The 18,185-nt window shown below is 33.6% G+C and overlaps 3 protein-coding genes across 3 annotated transcripts; all 3 read right to left on the bottom strand.

Annotated features, from left to right (window-relative positions):
* Nucleotides 1–3,334: 3,334 nt before the first annotated feature.
* On the bottom strand, nt 3,335–6,137 carry LOC106758395 (pentatricopeptide repeat-containing protein At2g22410, mitochondrial). Its single transcript, XM_014641323.2, has 2 exons — nt 3,894–6,137; nt 3,335–3,682 (listed from the first exon to the last, which is right to left on the bottom strand). Exon 1 carries the CDS (start codon nt 5,948–5,950, stop codon nt 4,217–4,219), a length of 1,734 nt encoding a protein of 577 aa, XP_014496809.1. The 5' UTR covers nt 5,951–6,137; the 3' UTR covers nt 3,335–3,682; nt 3,894–4,216.
* A 952-nt stretch (nt 6,138–7,089) lies between these two features.
* On the bottom strand, nt 7,090–12,023 carry LOC106759586 (serine/threonine-protein kinase rio1). The gene is made up of 12 exons (XM_014642833.2): nt 11,636–12,023; nt 10,851–10,979; nt 10,652–10,744; nt 10,427–10,506; nt 9,921–10,034; nt 9,443–9,516; nt 8,965–9,041; nt 8,557–8,640; nt 8,380–8,472; nt 8,167–8,274; nt 8,014–8,085; nt 7,090–7,671 (listed from the first exon to the last, which is right to left on the bottom strand). The coding sequence occupies exons 1-12, from the start codon at nt 11,981–11,983 to the stop codon at nt 7,228–7,230; spliced, it is 1,716 nt and encodes a 571-aa protein (XP_014498319.1). The 5' UTR covers nt 11,984–12,023; the 3' UTR covers nt 7,090–7,227.
* Nucleotides 12,024–13,998: 1,975 nt separating this feature from the next.
* On the bottom strand, nt 13,999–15,990 carry LOC106759034 (LIM domain-containing protein PLIM2c). Its single transcript, XM_014642046.2, has 5 exons — nt 15,687–15,990; nt 15,031–15,130; nt 14,866–14,894; nt 14,619–14,708; nt 13,999–14,274 (listed from the first exon to the last, which is right to left on the bottom strand). Exons 1-5 carry the CDS (start codon nt 15,819–15,821, stop codon nt 13,999–14,001), a joined length of 630 nt encoding a protein of 209 aa, XP_014497532.1. The 5' UTR covers nt 15,822–15,990.
* Between the last annotated feature and the right edge of the window lie 2,195 nt (nt 15,991–18,185).

Below are 18,185 nucleotides of genomic sequence, written 5' to 3'. Positions count from 1 at the left end.
TTCATCATTTAATGCATAAAAGTAAAGCAAACACATCAAGTTTCATCTTTCTTACCTCATGGTGGGACCCACATGCCAAGGTGGAAAATTAAAAAGAGTTAGGAGTCTTTTTGATCTTGAAAGGATTTGAACTTGACACCAAGCACACAACCCTCCCATGCACACACACAATCACCACTAGATTAGACTCCATCTGCTAATAAAATAACGCAAAACATTATATTTACATACGTTTTCAAGTTTTTCGAAAATTAATAAAAAAATCAATATTAATTTAATTTTCTTCCCTTCCTTAAATATTTCTCAACAACGTTTCACATCACGATTATTATCTAATATTACAAAAATAAAATACTTAAAGTAAGTAATCATTTTATTTATACTGGTCTTACATTCTCTCCTACTCCAAAAATTTTCGTCCTCGAAAATTAAGGCTACTACTATGCAAACAATTGTAGGTATTCTTTTCTCATAAATCCTTCAAGCTCCCAAGTCATCTCTTGGGTTTTCTCATTTTACAACACCTTCACCGAGCGAATTTCCTTTCCCCTCAAATTCTTCGTTTGCATCTCCAACACCCTGACTGGCCTAACTTCGACTATAAGATCTTCACGAACTTGTATATCATCAACCTCTAGCACTTGTGTAGGATCTGGAATGTATTTCCTTAGTTGAGACACTTGAAACACGTTGTGCAGGTTTGCCAACTACGGTGGTAACGCTATCTCATATGCTACTGGTCCAATCCGCCTAGGAATATCATAAGGACCGAGAAACTTAGGAGACAACTTCCTCGCCTTGATAGACCTACCCACACCTGCCATCAGTGTCACACGTAGAAACACATGATCCCCTTCATTGAACTGAAGCGATCTTCTTCTTCGATCGACGTATGACTTCGGCCTACTTTGCGTTACTCTCAACCTTTCTTGAATCAACTTCACCTTTTCAGTAGTTTGTTGCAACAACTTAGAACCTACTGATATCGCTTCCCCATCTTGAAACCAACACAAAGAAGTTCGACATCTTCGCCGATACAAAGCTTCAAAAGGTTCTTTCAGTCTGTCCCTCTGTTTGAGGGTGATATGCTGAACTCGTCCTCAACCGCGAACCCAAAGCATCCAACTACTTCTGCCAAAACCTCGAGGTAAACCTTGGATCCCTATCTAATAAAATACTATCCAGTACACCATGCAATCTTACAATTTCCCATAGGTACAACTTTGCTAACCTCTCCATTGACATCTTCTGATTGATTGACAAAAAGTGAGTATTTTTCGTCAACCGATCAATTATCACCCATATGGAATCGTGACCCCTTGATGATCTCGGTAAGTGAATTACAAAGTCCATCGAGAGGTTATCCCATTTCCATTTGGGAATGTCTAGCTACCGTAATAATCCACCCGATCTTTGATGTTCTATCTCCACCTTCTAACGTCCCAAACTAAAAGCTATGAACTCTGGAACATATTTCTTCAATCCGGTCCACCAGAAGGATTCCTTTAGGTCCTTATACATCTTAGTCATCCCTGGATGTATACTGAGATTGTTCTTATGCCCTTCCTCCAGTATCAACCTTCACAACTTTGTTCTTTTTTGTTTTTTTTTTTTTACACACTTTTCCTTGAAACCGAAGAATACCATTATTTCACAGAGTAAAATCCTTAGCTTGATCAGTTCCCAAAGGCTTCACAATATGTTGTAGCTCCAGATCAATTTCTTGTTTTTCTTTCACTTGCTCCAAGAAACCACTAATGATTGTTAGATGACTCTAGTGACCCTGACCCAACTACACACTAGGATTCATGTCCCTTAACTTCTCTATCAACTTTAACTCTTTGATCATCAGAGTTGACATCTGAACCCGATTCCTACTCAAAGCATCTCCCACGACATTCTGCCTTCCCGGATGATAAAGAGACTCAACGTCCTAGTCCTTCAAATATCCATCCACCTATGTTGTCTCATGTTCAACTCTTTCTGGTCAAATAGGTATTTCGGACTTTTGTGGTCATTAAAAACCTGAAACTTAGTGACGGTAAGTCTTTAGAGCAAACACTACAGCTGCCAACTCAATGTCATGCGTTGGATAATTCCTCTCATGTATCTTCAACTGACGAGAAACATATGTTATCGATCTTCAATGGTGTGGTTCCTCGAACCATGCAGAAGCTGGTGGGCATGTGACACCCGGGCACTGACGAGGGCGGGGAGTGATCGCCGGTGCAAGAGGCATGGACAAGGAGCGGCTCCAGGTAGGCTTCTAGTGGAAGGGGTACGCGGACGAATCAAACATACACCGGAATGAGAGGGATCTAGAGACTGTATAGGTATGACACTATACAGTTGAAGGATAGCTTAAAGGAATTGATTTGGCTACTCATATCAACAAATGCATTTGCTTTTCGGTAGCCTAACTCATAAGAACTCCATGGTTAAACGTGCTTAGCCTAGAGTAATTATGGGATGGGTGACCTTCCGGGAAATTTTCTCGGAAAGTGTGTGAGTGAGGACAAAGCACACTGGAAAGCCTCGTGTTGATGTGTGGGGGCAATCAGCAGTTCCTGTAAGTTGCTGGGACATTACACTATCAATTATTAGAGGGGCCATTGTGCTCAACACACCCTTTCAAGTGGCCATTAACCAAAAGTAGAAAAATTCCTTCAAACAACTCTAGCTTTGCAAGTTTTTATTGTATACTAGATATATTTTCCATATTTTATGACTTATCACATCAATTTCTTATTATTCACTAGCCTGTTTTCCTCTTCTCCTTCCTATCTAAAAATCTCCACAATTTCAAGAACAGAAGATTCTATCAAGCAGATTATGCAGCACATGCAAATAATAAATTTGAGAGATCAAACATAACTAACCAACAGGACTCTATGTGAGTGATAGAACAGTTTCTTCTGCAGAAGCATTCGGCAGGATAAGCGCTCAAATTAGGACATTCATGACATATATAGGGAAAATCCTCTCAATCAAATATGAAGGCCATGCAAAGTTATAAAAAAAAAATTATCTAAAAAGAATAAAACTTTATCACATATGCCAATGGTATTAGTAATATGTGTCTGCATAATTTGAATCATGGGTAACAGAAATACAATATAGATATTCTTTAACTTAAACATCCATGAATGTAGTGGACTTTCCATTGTTTTAAATCAATCAATTAAATTGTTCTTAGAGTTTCAAAAAATACAACTAAAGGTTTAAAAAAAATACCACACTTAACACTTACGATACCAGACTTGACAGAAACTGTTTATTAATGGCGACAACATGTAAAAAGAATAATAGAAATAATTACAGAACAATTAGAATGAAATAAAAAATAGTGAAACCTTCATTTACAACTGAATCTTGTATTCTTAAAAAAAAAGAAAAAAGAGAGAGAAATGCTTCATTCTCGAGTTCGATCTATCCATGCTTAGTTTCTTTGATTTAGCAGGCAAAGCAGGATCACTTTTACTTATTGATTTATTACATTCAGAGTCTCCAGAAGATTGAGGCATGGCAATCGAAACTCCAGAAATGTTGAAACTGTATTCAACATGCTCCAGGTCGTCCATGGTGCTAGGATAATCAAGACCAAATTTTCTTCCATCATTTCTTTCATCAACCAGCATCTTCTCGTTACGAGTTGTTCTAGACACATTCTCCCCTTTGCAGCCTTGTATAGACATTACTTGTAAGTAACAAATATTTCATATATATTGCAGTAAAAGTAATCCATATTGTTTGCAACCTAGTCTAGCGACTAATACAAAATGAGCAAATTGCTAGTACTAAAAGCACATTAGCAATTTAGGCATCATTAAACCTATGTCCTATTAATTCTCATTTCATGCTAAAACTTGTCGAGTCAGTAACAATTACATTACCGTGAGCATAATCAGTCTCTAACCAGTGAACCGGAGGAAACTCGTCGCAAGATAAAAGAAAACATATGCCCAATTAGCAATTCCATCCGTAATCAATAATTAGAATCAAAGTAGTGATCCATCAAAGGAAAACTACTAGTTCTCCATCAAAGCAGTGCTCCATAGCATCATATAAGAATTAGAATCAAGTCCCTAGCTTGACAAATCGGAGTTGATAAGGCCATCAGGTCAGGTTCAAAATTTTCAGACCTTTTGGTTTATCATGTCCATTGCACGTGCGGTCCCACAAATGAAATCAACTTATGAAGTAAGAAATGAATCTTCTAGACAGCAGTTAAGTCACTCTTCTGTTGATGTTTCATAAAAGAATCTTGAGAACTGTTTGGACCATTTATTTCTATGAAACTGCTACCTGATGGTTTCTGAACATTACCCTTATCCATCAGTCCTCTCATTTTAACGACATCTTCCCATCTATTGGAGCCCGCATAAATATTAGAGGAAAGCACATAGTTACCACTATTAGAAGGATCCAGTTCAAGAAGCTTCTTTGTGGCAATCTCGGCCAAGTGAACATTTCCATGAACCTGAGAAGCGCTCAACAATATCCTCCACACTACCACATCTGGAGTCACAGGCATCTCGTTTATGAACTCATATGCCCTTTGTAAATTTCCAGAGCGACTCAGAAGATCCACAACACATCCATAATGTTTCATTTCTGGTTTCAGTCCATAAACTTCTCCCATACTTTCAAAATATTCCAATCCTTTGTCAACCAATCCAGCATGAGCACAGGCTAGCAATACTCCAACAAAGGCACCATGAGATGGCCAAACACCTTCCTTCAACATCTGTGAAAAATATTCAAGTGCTGAATCTGCAAAGCCATTAACTGCAAAGCCTGAAATGATCGAAGTCCATGACACTGAGTCCCTCTTCGTCATTTCTTTAAACACTTCCAATGCTTTCCCAACTACACCACATTTGCAGTACATATCTATCAAGGCATTGCCAACATAAACATCAGTTTTCACATCATATTTCCGTATGTAGTGATGAACAGCCTCCCCAACATCAAGTGAACCAATATGAGCACATGCAGAAAGCACACTGGCAACCGTTATTTCATCCGGTTTGACCTTAGCCTCCATCATTTCCTTGAAGAGCCTCACCGCCTCCGTAAACTGGCTTGCTTGAGAGTAACCCGTGATCATAGAAGTCCATGAGATCACATCTCTCTGCGGCATAGAGTCAAACAACTCCCGCGCAGCAACCAAGTTTCCTACTTTCCCATAACCCATAATCATGGTATTCCATGAAACTAAATTTCTCCGTTCCATCCGATCAAAAACTCCACGAGCCAGGTGCACAAAACCGCGCCGTCCATACATGTCAATCAGGGTATTCCCCAAGTAAACATCCATTTCCACTTTATTTTCCTCAATGTAGTCAACCATCGCATCAGCAACACTCCACTCATTCAAAACAGAGCATGCAAGAACAACCTTCACCATCGTCACGGCATCACCCTTCACATCAGCCATCCGCATTGCTTCGAAAACACCCAACACCTCCCTGAACTTCTTACACTGACCATACCCACAAATCAACGAATTCCAAGAAACCAAGTCCCTTTCAGGCATTTCATCAAACACCTTCCGAGCAAAATCCAGATGACCACAAGAACCATACATATGAATCATGGCATTGGAAACAAAGAGATGGGGTTGAAACCCAAGTTTCAAAACGCGGCCATGAAGTGTTGTACCGCAAGAAACATGAGGGACTCGAGCACAGGCCTTGAAGAGAAAAGGGTAAGTAAGGTTGTTACCCAACAGGCCTTGGCGATACATGAGATTGTACAAGCGAATTGCTTCAATGGGTTGGTCACTGAGGGACCAGCCACGGATCATGAGGTTCCAAAATGACAATGTGGGTCGGTGGATTTGTTGGAAGAGGTGGTGGGCTTCGAGGATGGTTGAGGGGGAAAGTGCGTAGGATTTGAGAAGGTTGTAAATGGTGGAAGGGTCTGTTTTGAGATTTGGGTTCACCATGTTTTGTTGATTTATGAACTACACCAAACTTCAAACAAATACCACCTATTTATACTCTTGCCTTCTTTCTTTCTAAACCTCGCCTTGGAGAAACCATGTTACTTCATTTTTAAACTCCAAAATTGTCTGTTTACACAAATTTAGAATGTTTGTCTAAAAGATGAAAAGAAAAAGCGCAGTAAATGAATTTAGCTGCATAAAACTACAGTTGAAATCCTTAATTAAATTATTGCAGCTATTTAACTATCTTCGGACTGCTAAAATTTTAGTGCAGAGAGAATCACGTCTTATTAAAAAGATGAGTCAACATGAGGAGGAGTCACACAATCTCGGATAATGATACTTACACAATAATTTTTTTATAACATTTTGAATATCATCTACATGTCATTTTATGATTGATTCATAATTATATTTATGATTATTATTATTAATTATGAAATAATTTTACACCAGAACAATACGTAAATAATAGTCAAATATTACTAAATAAATATTATCTAAATATTATTATTCCACACATACCAAGATTATATGATATTCTTAATCAATATCAGTTAAACCATTCAATTTTACGTTTATAATAGTATAACTTTATGTTTTAAAACATTAATTCTAATACTTTTTTCAAGTTTTAGTTTTAGATCATATGATATTTTTAAATAAAACAATGGAAGAGGCGTTACTTTATTAAAAATATAAAAAAAAAGTATAGATTTCATTTTATTAAAAATATAAAAGTAAAATTATTATTTTAAAATTAAAAAATTGTAAATTTCATTTAACATAAGGTAATTGCGAATTTCCATTAGATCGTATTGCAATTTTGTGATTATCACTTCAATATTTAACATTCTCTTTCAACAATATATTAAGGACTCAATTCAATAGTTTTCAAATCATAATGCAGAGGACTCAATTACAGTATTTCGAGTTGTAAGGGATTAAATTTTGTAATAATTATAACAATCAACACGTTACATTGAGATTTTCAAATGACAAAATCATGAAAGGGAAGAGGTACAAAAATAAGATCTCATAAAATTTGGTCAACTATAACGATTACATATCCACAAAATAACTTTCCATGACAATTATATCAGTAGAAACTAGAATTGCAACATAATTATTTTCAGAAGAAAACAAAATTTGAAACTTCAATAAAACTAAACAAAGGAAGAGAATCTATCTTGAAGTTATTTTCCATGACACACTTCCATTCAACTTAATAGAAATAGAGTGTAGAAAAAAGCAAACATTACAGATATAACCACTATCTATCTGGTTTTGCGTGATTTAGCCAACTTTTTCTTTCTTTTCTTAACAGCCTTAGGAACTTTAGTTTTACGTGCTTCTCTTTTCTCCTCCTTCACCTTCTTCTTATTATCTTTTCTAGCCTCTTTTCTAGCAGCTTTTTTATCTGCAGGATCCATTGTTTCACTTTCTGAGTATGAATCCTCTTCGGAATCACTTTCGTCATCTTGGTCAGTGTCAGATTGAACATCAGCATCATCCTCCAAGTTGTTAGATTTATCATCAGAAATGATAGGTGAATCTTTTGTGACACTTGATTTCTTCTGTTGGGTCTTTTGCTGTGAAGACTGAGGTAATGGCAAGGCATGCTTAAGGTAGTATAAATCTTTAGTGTCCTTCCCACTTGTTATCCGCTGTACATCTTCCTCAGCATTCTTAACATTATCAAGTGTCTTTGGAATGAACGACTGTAACAATAGTTCAACAAATTAAACATGTAAGAAAGAACAGAAAAGATTAATGTGTTTTGTAAAACTCAAGCTCACACATATTCTTCTTGGGAAAGAAAATAAGAAAGGGAATGGAGGGTTAAATAAGAATAAGAATGAATTTTGTACTAAGCTAAAAGCATATACTACACGTTCTTAGATTTGGCTCACACATAAATTCAAATATGATATTTGAACAATAATAATATTTAGTTTTTTCACCCATGACCAGAGCTTCTTGGTTTTTTCATTAAGCTTAGCCAACAATTCAGATAAGGATAATTAACTATAAAATGAAATTGACATAACAAGACAAGTTACCTGCACAAATACAGAGTCTGCAATCTCATCCTCTACAGATATATCTCCTCTTGCCAAAATTTTTTGTTGCATCTAGAAATATTTCAAAAACCATTTAAGATCTCTTTGAAGTTGGTCAGTAATCATAAACCACAATATAACAAAGCCAAATACCTCTTCCAAGTAACTATCCACAGCATCATCAGCTATTGATGCATCAACAATAAAATCAAACAATTCTCTTATTGTCATGACTGCTACACCATGCTTTTTAAAGAAATCCTGCAGGCCAAGAAGCTACTTAATCACACTCTTTCCACATCACCTTGCCTAATAATGAAGTCGACAAGGAATCTATAATTACATCTAACAATTGGAAGTACTTACAGAAACATGAACACAATCTTCACGCAGAAAATCTAGGGCATGAGGATGTTCAGGATCGACAGCTTGAGAAACATCAATAATATACAAGTGACCCTGTCAAAAAAGGAACACGTGAATTGACTATTGGCAGATTGACATTCAATCAATGAAATATAAACTGGAGAAGGAATTGTTCACCTCATAATATAGTATATTATATTCACTCAGATCTCCATGTACCAATTTGCATTTCTGATACATTGTCCGCATTGCAACAATAATCTGAAATAAGAAATACTCAAATGATTTCAACCCAAAGTTTTTGATTTATGGAATAGAAACTAGAAAAACGTGAATGATAATCACTAAATAAATGGAATAGACAAAATTCTGATTTCTAATTAATCTCAACCCCTAATAGAATGCACTCAAAAGAGTGTTTTAAAAAGTGTGTTGCAGGCACGTCTCATCTAGACAAGTAACCTCAGTAGAAACCGTATACTACAGCATCCCAGTATCATAATGTTTAATACACTTGTTAAAAGGATTCTATGTACAAAACCATGCTAGCATCAGAAGAAAGAATACTGTAGTGATTGGACACACCTCAACATAGCCTTCCCGCAACTTGTCTAAAGACAAAGCAGCATCTTTAAGACGAGGGGCAGCCCAACCAGATTTTCCTACAAAAAACAACAAAACCAGAGAATTTAAATAAAATTGTATTAGTATTTATTTTCTCTAACCTAAACTGTAGTCTGCATTAGAATCTGATGATATATATCGTAGCAAGAAATTGAAATTTCTATGATTGATAACAATAAAATTTTTTAGTGCTGAGGTAACTACAAGCAGTTATACCTTCAATACTAGTATTAAAAAACAAGTAAACTATTCATCACACTTTTCATTCGTTCTTCTTTTTTAAATTTTTTTATCAACAGTATACATTTATACACTGATATTCCATATATTCAATGATAGAATAATAGAAAATTGAGCAACAAATCACATATAAACAACTAATCACATTGATCACAGTAACATCAGATTATATTCTTGAAATTCAGAACAAAAGTAATACCTACAAACTCCATAACCAGAACATGTAGTCGCAGAAGATATACTGTAGGACACCTAATTCCTGCTGCCTTAAGCCTGCAATCCAATATAAACAGGGTAAAAGAAAGAAACAGTCCAAGTAAGCATGTAATCAAACTTTTGTTTCTCTTAATTGAAAACAACCAACCGAACAAACCCACAAAGAGGAGCCACTTCAACAGAAAAAGAAAAGGCAGTGCATGCTAAAATTGATGCACAAAACATTGCCTCTTCAGCTCACATTAAAACTTGATACCTTTAAGACAAATACATAGTTCACAAAAAGAATTTTCACCTAAATAAATGACTACACAAGTTCCTGGTAAGTACAAGCCATCATAGAATACATCTAAGGTCCATAGTACAACAAATCATAACTTACAAATAAGAGGGCTGGAGGAAGTACTTTGATTTTTACAAGAATTTTAGAAGAAGAGAAAGAAGTAAGAACAAATGTGAACCTCATAAGATTCCTCATTTCTTTCTCTGCCCATTTTTGTACCATCTTCCTGGGATTATGCTTGCTGTATCCATTTCTAAACCGGAAGTCTCCTTGCACATATCTATCTCTATCCCTGATATCATAAGATCATAGAACGCAGTTCATAAAATAAAATAACTTTGAATCAAGAAACTGTTTGAAGTAAATGTAGCAGAAATATATTACAAGCTGCCTCTTTGCTGTGTATATGTAATGAATAAATTAAAAAAACATCCATCCAGAAAGTATCAATAATCCCTAGCCCAGAGCTTTTTATATTTCTTGAACAATATATTATATAGGTAAACAGAGAGAATAGACAAAAGCAATACGACAAGTACACCTGAATACAAATCCTAGTTTCCTCCTTAAAAGAGAGAAAACAAAGGTATGATTGCCTATATAGTTACTTCTTAACATTTCAGCCTTCAAAACAATTGACAATAACAGAAGAAGCTGAAACAAGCTAATATGTAATATACTTACTTAAATACCAAAACAGATGTTTTGTATACTTTTATTGCAAGTTCTTGATCACCAGATTTAGTTGCATGATAAACATTTGCCTGTTAGAAAACAACAATGTAAGAAACAGAGATATGTTGGCTTAACATCACGTAATCAATTATCCAAACCATGTTACCGTCTTAGAACCTAAACAATAAGATTGAGAGAAAAAAAGGAAATAAAAGCTCCTGGAACATCACGTACTTCCTTGCCAGTTGAAATGCATCCATTGATATCATCAAAGACACCTCTGTTCATCATCTTGTATAAAACCATGCGCGTTCTTTGATCAATTGCCTGGAGGAAACGTTAGAGTTACTTGCATAATAATTGTAAAAAAGGAATAAACAAAATAACAAGGCTCAATTTAGGTGCCACATTTCATGAAATCACCATTATTCACCTGTTCAACAGTTGCTCGGTCTGCTTTATCTGTAGTTTTAGTCTTCCCAACGGCACTTTCTCTGATACTTCCACGAATTGCTGTCGTCACAGAGTTTGACATGCCAATATTCATCCTCCCTTCCCACTCCTGCACCACGAACCACCTAATTTAAAACTACAACCAAACAAGCATACCACACAGAATTCCAAAAGACACCATTCACAACACAACTTTAAATTCAAACTAGTCCATATTAAAGGAACACAAAAGAGCCAATAAAACAGAAGTGAGAAGTCAAGATCATGCACCATGCTCACAATTTGAAAAAAAAAAAAAGATATTATCTTTAATAAATAACAAAATGTCCCCTGTAATATTTCCAGTGGATAATCAAGAATAACACGCATTAACAGGCACGAAAACAGCTATGAAGTAATCACGTTAACCCGCTAAACACTGTAAATTTATCCCAAACTTTAAAAAACGAAATCAGCATTTCCCTACGCAAGTATCCTCCTTTGGGAACAATCCTGTTCCTGAGATTGTCAAACACTAAATGTTAGCACATCTTCCAGCCAGTCAAGGTTCAACCTTGACTCACCACATTTAACAAGATAGCCCTTCTGATAAACCCAACCTCGGTTAATTAATTAGCACGGTTTATGATCAGTCATGAAAAAAAGAAGATAAAAATCCAAACTTCAACGAACAAACAAATAAAAAAGTTTAGAGCGGATAAGGGGATACCCATTTAGCTATTGACAATTATGAATGGAAAGAGGTAAAAGGGTATGTAAGAAAACCTCCAAGGGTGAAGCTCGAATGTGGTGGGAGTACTTTTGGTTGCGATTGGCGAGAGGTTGAAGAGTTGAGGAATGGAGGTGGTGGCCACCGTGAGCATTGGGGCGCCACGAAGTGAGGGAAAAGGAGGAGCATTCATCTTCCTCCTTCGAATACAAAGACTCCAACCCATCACCGATTTCAGAATCCGAAGAATTGGAAACCTCTTCATCTTCTTCTTCGTCTTCAACTTCATGTTGTTGTTGTTGTTCTATGTAAGTATTGAGGTTGTTTTCGACATCGTTTTCCATTAGTGAGAGTGTGACGTTGCTAATCAAGCAAACCGCTTCCTCTGTGTCCGGAGCGGCCATGTGAGGTTTGGAAGAAAAATAACCTACGCTACACTCTTTCAATGTGATTCAATATTTCTTTTTAGGATATTTAATATATATTTTATTGAATATTTCTTTTAGGAATAACTAGTATTTTAGAACCTGGATTATATTTATTTTTATATACTAAACTAATAATAAATATATTTTTAGATAAATTATCGTAGAACAAATTTTATACTGAAAAATATCATCAGATAACTAAAATATATTTTTTGTTTGTACCAAACAATTTAAATTAAGATGTATAAGTATGTGTGTTATTTTTTTATGATAATAAAATTATTATTATTATTTTTATTATAATTATAAAATTAAACATAAATAATCGTTATAATTTTGTTATAAATAATTTTTATTTATTTTGCTGGTAGTTTTATAATTAAAAATGCTTAAATTTTAAAAAAATCAAATACAAAAAATATTTAAATTTAAACAAATGAGCATAAATATAATAAAACAGTTATTTTAATTTAAAATATTTTTATTTAAATGATAAAAGTAAAAAAAAATACGGATAGTAAATACGAAAATTCTTTATATGTAGATATGACGATACTTTTATTAATGAATAGAAAATTTAAAATGAAATTATTTTAGTGTAAAGATAAAGAAGGATGATTGAAAATTATAACAGTCAACAGGAGAAAAGAAGTATGATACTGCAGAAAAAAGTAACCATGTAAATTAAAGGTGAGAAAAAAATAATAGATTATATAAAAATTTATTTTATACTAGAATAGATTAAATACAAAATTATTTTATATTAGAATAAATTAAATAAAAATTAATAATTTATTTCGAATAATTAAAAGATTGATAATTTTTTATCTATTTGATCTATTCATTGAGAATTTTTTACGGATGGATAATCCATGTATAAAGTAATATATTTTAAATATTAAAAAATTGTAAAACATATTTTAATAATTTAATTTTGAAATTTTAAATAACAAATTTAAGGATAATTTGGTTATGAAAAATAGTAATTGGATTAATTTTGATAATATTGATCAAAGAATGAAATATATTTTTAAAATTATGAAAGGATAATTAACAATTAGATAAATATTGATAAATCTATTTTTTTTATATTTTTATAATGAATAAATTTATTTCATAAATAAATTATGTCAATAATATTAATAAATAAATGAATTTAAACAGGTATAAATGTTGTTCTAGCATAAACTCCAAAATTTTAATGTTATTCATTTTCATCCAAAATAAAGGATTGGTTTTGGATTTAAAATTTCTTCAGAAGAGTTTTGAGTTCTAGATAATTTGATCGGTCCAATCTTATTTCATGAGGAAAAATCTTACTCTAAACTTATTTCGCTGGATGAAAAATTATTCAGCCATCAAATTCAAGGATTTCGAATAGCACATATCATTCGGAGAATGATAAGGTAATTTCTTATTTAAGATAATATGTTATAATTAAGATGCATAAAAAGTGTTTGATGGAATGTCTTACAAGATTAGGATTAATGATGTTTCAGAGTTTGAAAAACCATGCCCTTTAATGCTTTACCTAAACATATGAGTATCTCAATATGCTTTCTTCCAGCATAGTGTAAGTTTATATGCAGAAAATTTCCTTTGTTCTTGCATTTGTCATGTCTACCATCCTCAGAAACGTCATTATCCTGATGAAGCATCGTTCCCAAATGAAGTGAAAATGGGTAGAAAAAAATTGTGAAGCATATTAGATTGTGTTCCTTAAGTTATTATTACATAGTAATGATATGATATGATATTACACGAGGAGAAAAACCTCCGATAAAGAATATCTTGTAGTGAACAACTCTTTTTTTAAATACATAAATAAACCTCTCAAATTAGCTTACAATAAACTAATTTGTGAAAAAATGTCAGAAAGTGGAATTTAACCAAACAAGAGTGAGCCAAGTGCCAACACTCTAACGATAGAACTTTCTATAGTATATCCCTGAAAGAAAGGGAGGAAGCAACTCATCTTTTCTATGCTTCATTTAGGATTTTTCTTCTGTTTCTTCCTGTTCAGCTTCCTCTGGCTTTGGTGGTTCTTCTTCTTCTTCGGCTGGTTCAGGAGGCGGTGTGGCATTCTTCCTGTTTGCAGCAGCTTGGAGTACATGATGGTAGTTCCCTTTCTCCATGAAAAGCTGTTGGAAATGGTGCCTGCAGTAGAGGACACCGTCTAGGGAAGCATAGGAGGAATGTGTGAGGTGGCAACCTGCATGAGCACACCTAAAGCAATTCTTGTGATAGCATTCTCCTTCCAGTGTCATCTATTCAGCAAAGCAACAATTTTTTAGCTAGTTCAGTTCAATCAAAATTCTAATCCAGGTGACGAGAATAGTTTATAAACAAACTAAAATCTGTCTAAGATATTAATCAAAACACAAATCATTTTGTGGATTTTTCAGCCAGGCAGACCAACCACAACCACCATCCACATGTTTCAGGCTCAATGCTTTAAGGAAGTGAAGACTATTCTGCCATTGCCTTTGTATCAAACATAGTAATGGAAAAACAAAATCTTTTTTTCAAATTGTTCGGCGAGATATATAGTATTTCAAATTGTTCAGCACTTGAAGGGTTGTGAGATGGTGTTCTAATAGATACTACAAACCTTTTCCAGAGGATAGACTGTTTTTGAGCAAACTGAACATTTGTCTAGAGTTCCACTGAACATGGACGAGAGTCGGTTGGGGGTCTTATTCTGAAAATGAAGATTATTGTTATTGACATGTTAGAAAATCACACAAGAACATTTGAAAGAAAACTAAGGTCTTAATGATTATGATGATGGTGATGACGATTTCCAAGTAAATACTCAAACTGGCTACATATGTGTTTAGGCTGGATAGTGAACGTACCATCTCATTTTGTTTTTCAGAAGACCTTGCTGTGCCGCAATTACAATCATGAAAAAACGCATAGCATGTTAGCCAAGCCAATAGAAAATTACAGGTGCAAATGAATTTGCACTTACTGGGATTCTGGCTAAAATATGCGCTGAACAGAAGATGGTAGCATGTTACCTGTCTGAAAGTTCTTGCTGAAATTGCCAGATTCCTTGAAAAGCTGTTCAAAGTGTGGCTTGCAGTAGAGGACACCGTCCATTGAAGAGTATGTGCTCATCTGACCAAAATATAATTGCACCATTGGCACCAAAGTTAAGAACAAGTTTAAACTACACAAATTGTTTTTTCTTGAATCAAGTCATATCAGAGTACAATCTTGGCCATTTATGTCATTACAGATTTCAAATTCTAGCACCAGGATTCCAAGATCAAAACTAGTCACGCAATTCAATAATGCCATTTACTTCATTTCATGTAATTAGTAAAGTATTTGCATTATTCTATTCTATATTATTTTGATGGAAAAATTGAATTGTAGGTATTTGGTTAAGCAGGTTTTATATGGCATACAAGTATATAAGCAGCACTCTATTATTTGAGTAAGGAGATATGAAACTTCTCAACAGATATATCCCTATAGATGGTGAGTCAGTTTCTCCAGGAAAGATTAGCCAATTACATGGTTACCAGAGAAAACTATTGAATGCATATTCAAACACAATGACTAACACTATAAGAATGAGAGAAAATAACAAAGATATTCAGAAAACATGATTATGGCAACAAAAGAAATGAAGATGAAGAAAAAATGGTGTGGAAGAAGTACTATATACCGTGAGGTATCCCTTGCAGTGACTGCATCGGAAGCAGTTCTTGTGGTAAGGTGTACCTTCAAGAGTTAACAAGTCAACCACATAAACAGTCTTATCACAAGCCTTGCATTTATCAAGAGTTCCGGTGAATGACATTTTGGCTTTCCTCCTCAAGAATGATGCAAAACAAGGCTCAGGAATTTTCTGGCTGGTGTTTCTGTTTTTCCCTTAATCCAAGATCAGAGGATTAAAGAGAAGTTCAACAAGAGAGAACAGCACGCATTACCTTGCACCTCAGACAAATGAGGATTGAATAAAGTCTTTGATATGTCTTAGCAAAGTAATTTAAATCAGATTATAACGTATTTGATTGCTATGGTAAATGGTTGGTAAGTGATTAGAGACCTCAAAATATTAAGCCAAGGATGGGAAATCCTTGCCGTAATTTGTGGATGTAAAAACTTATTGTGTGGAGTGAAAAACGATGACCATTTCAACAACATATACAAAATAAATAAATAAATAAAAACCTCATTCCAACTATTCTTGAATTTAACTTTTTTTACATTTAACTAGCCAAAGAAAGAAAATTTTCATATTTAAGATGCTGAAAAAAGTTACATCCAGAATAATCCAAAAGAAAAAAAATTAAATCCACAGAAAGCAGTTATATTTTTAGAATCTGATAAGTTAAGAGAACTTTGCATTCCTTATAAGAAAAAAAAAAAAAAAAAACTCTTCTTTCTCTCATAAATCTCACTCTGATGGTCTCCACAATTTGAACCTTGCCACGTTCGTTCTGTAAAGCTGTTTATGGTAAAAAATCTGCCAATCTTTTATTTTAAGTATTGGCTAAACCAAATTATATTAGTTTCGTATAAGTAATAATTTATTTTAGTAATTTATAATATTTTGATTGTTACAAATTCAGTACATTAAACTTTAAAACTCAAAAACAGTTAGTTTGCTATCATATACACATTCAAAAGAAATTAGTTTACAACCATACGCACATTAAACATTAATTAATAGTGTCAAAAAATGAGACAATAGGATTGGGGATTGTCTGTGATAGCATGACTCACACACTGAGAGAAGAGTTTAGAGCTTCATAATTTCCATATTTGGGCAGTATGAAAGAGGCCCAATTGCTTGAACTGATAAACAAATTTGGAATATAAACTATATTGTTCTTGAATCATACAAAAATAAGATAAAAAAAAACAAGGGAAAAAAACATGATCCAATGAAAATCTTGAATGATAATGTTAGTCACATATATATGAAATGCAAGGGCCATCTGCAATGTGAAAACTTATCTCTCTTCCATCAATTGTCTTAGTTGTTCTAAACATATTACACTATATTTTGTTAATGGATCGTGTTTTGTGCCAAAAAAAAAGGGTTATGTCTTCATCTTATTTTATTGCCGTTTTAATATAGTCTAAATTATTTTTTAATTTTTTTTTTATATATACGGTTCATATTTGTGAAAATTAACTCACTTCTAGAGTAATATAATAAGAATTAAAAAAATTATTATATGTAAAACCCTTTTCTTTTTAAATAAAAAAAAAACAACTTATCTCACAAAACAGAGACGCAGTGTTCATCATCCTCAAGTAGTCTTTTTTCCCTTTAGTCTTTGTGTTATTTCTTAGAAAACTTACACTATAAAAAAAAGATAATGATTATTTGACAACATTTTTTTACAACATTTTAACATCACTTACGTGTCAGTCCGAAATTACTTCACAATCAATAATAATAATAATCATAAACACCAATATAAACCAATCACAGAATGACACGTAGATGATATTGAAATATTGTCAAAAAAATGTTGTTAAAGTACCGTTATCTAAAAAGAGTTATTATTGACGCATATAAATTTCTTGATAATTTGTTATTATCGACGAAAATATCCATCAATAAGCTTATATGAAAACTTGTTGATCAAATACTTGTTGATAATATTTGTTACTAAAGGTTTTTTATGTGTCTATTAGTAAATTTTATCGTAATAGTTTAATTATTGACGGATAAAATTCATTGGCAAGTTACTAGATGAAATGATATTAAAATTTCATATTCCCTCCTCTTCATTCTAGTTTCTTCCCCAAAACATGAATCATAAAATCTTCCAAAATGCAAATCTAACTTGTGGTGACCTCTGTTGACCCTGTGTCATGAGGAGTATGTGATGCTAATAGAGAAGCTCTAGAAGGACAACATTCAATGTAGTGTTTTTCTCTTATTTTTGAAATTCAAACCACATATTTTGTTATAGGCACAAGAGTTGGGACAATATGTGCTTATTGGTGAGGTATTTCAACAAACTCGTCTTCGCAAGAGATTTGACCAATTTATCAATCAAATATCTCAAAAGGCATATATAAGTGTTGAAATATATTGTATTGTTTTAACTAGCTTTTTGGTTTTGGGCTTTTTTAGAAGCCTTATTTACGTTGGTCCATAGTTCCTTAAATAGGGCACTATGTGTAATAGAATTACAGCACA

This window comes from Vigna radiata, chromosome 4 (assembly GCF_000741045.1).
Source record: "Vigna radiata var. radiata cultivar VC1973A chromosome 4, Vradiata_ver6, whole genome shotgun sequence".
In the NCBI taxonomy this organism is placed as follows: domain Eukaryota; kingdom Viridiplantae; phylum Streptophyta; class Magnoliopsida; order Fabales; family Fabaceae; genus Vigna; species Vigna radiata.
The sequence above is the reverse complement of the archived record's forward strand: the minus strand, read 5'-3'. Positions and strand labels throughout refer to the sequence as shown.

What these genes read in the sequence shown, in the direction of transcription:
- LOC106759034 (XM_014642046.2), bottom strand. Translation starts at nt 15,821, where the DNA reads ATGTCATTCACCGGAACTCTTGATAAATGCAAGGCTTGTGATAAGACT. An exon ending in CTGAAAAACAAAATGAGATG is followed by an intron (nt 14,709 to 14,865) that starts GTACGTTCACTA and finishes CTTCATTTTCAG; the next exon opens with AATAAGACCCCCAACCGACT. An exon ending in CAGTCTATCCTCTGGAAAAG is followed by an intron (nt 14,275 to 14,618) that starts GTTTGTAGTATC and finishes TTTGCTGAATAG; the next exon opens with ATGACACTGGAAGGAGAATG.
- LOC106758395 (XM_014641323.2), bottom strand. Translation starts at nt 5,950, where the DNA reads ATGGTGAACCCAAATCTCAAAACAGACCCTTCCACCATTTACAACCTT.
- LOC106759586 (XM_014642833.2), bottom strand. Translation starts at nt 11,983, where the DNA reads ATGGCCGCTCCGGACACAGAGGAAGCGGTTTGCTTGATTAGCAACGTC. An exon ending in GCATTTCAACTGGCAAGGAA is followed by an intron (nt 10,507 to 10,651) that starts GTACGTGATGTT and finishes GTTTTCTAACAG; the next exon opens with GCAAATGTTTATCATGCAAC. An exon ending in AAGATTGTGTTCATGTTTCT is followed by an intron (nt 8,275 to 8,379) that starts GTAAGTACTTCC and finishes CTTGGCCTGCAG; the next exon opens with GATTTCTTTAAAAAGCATGG.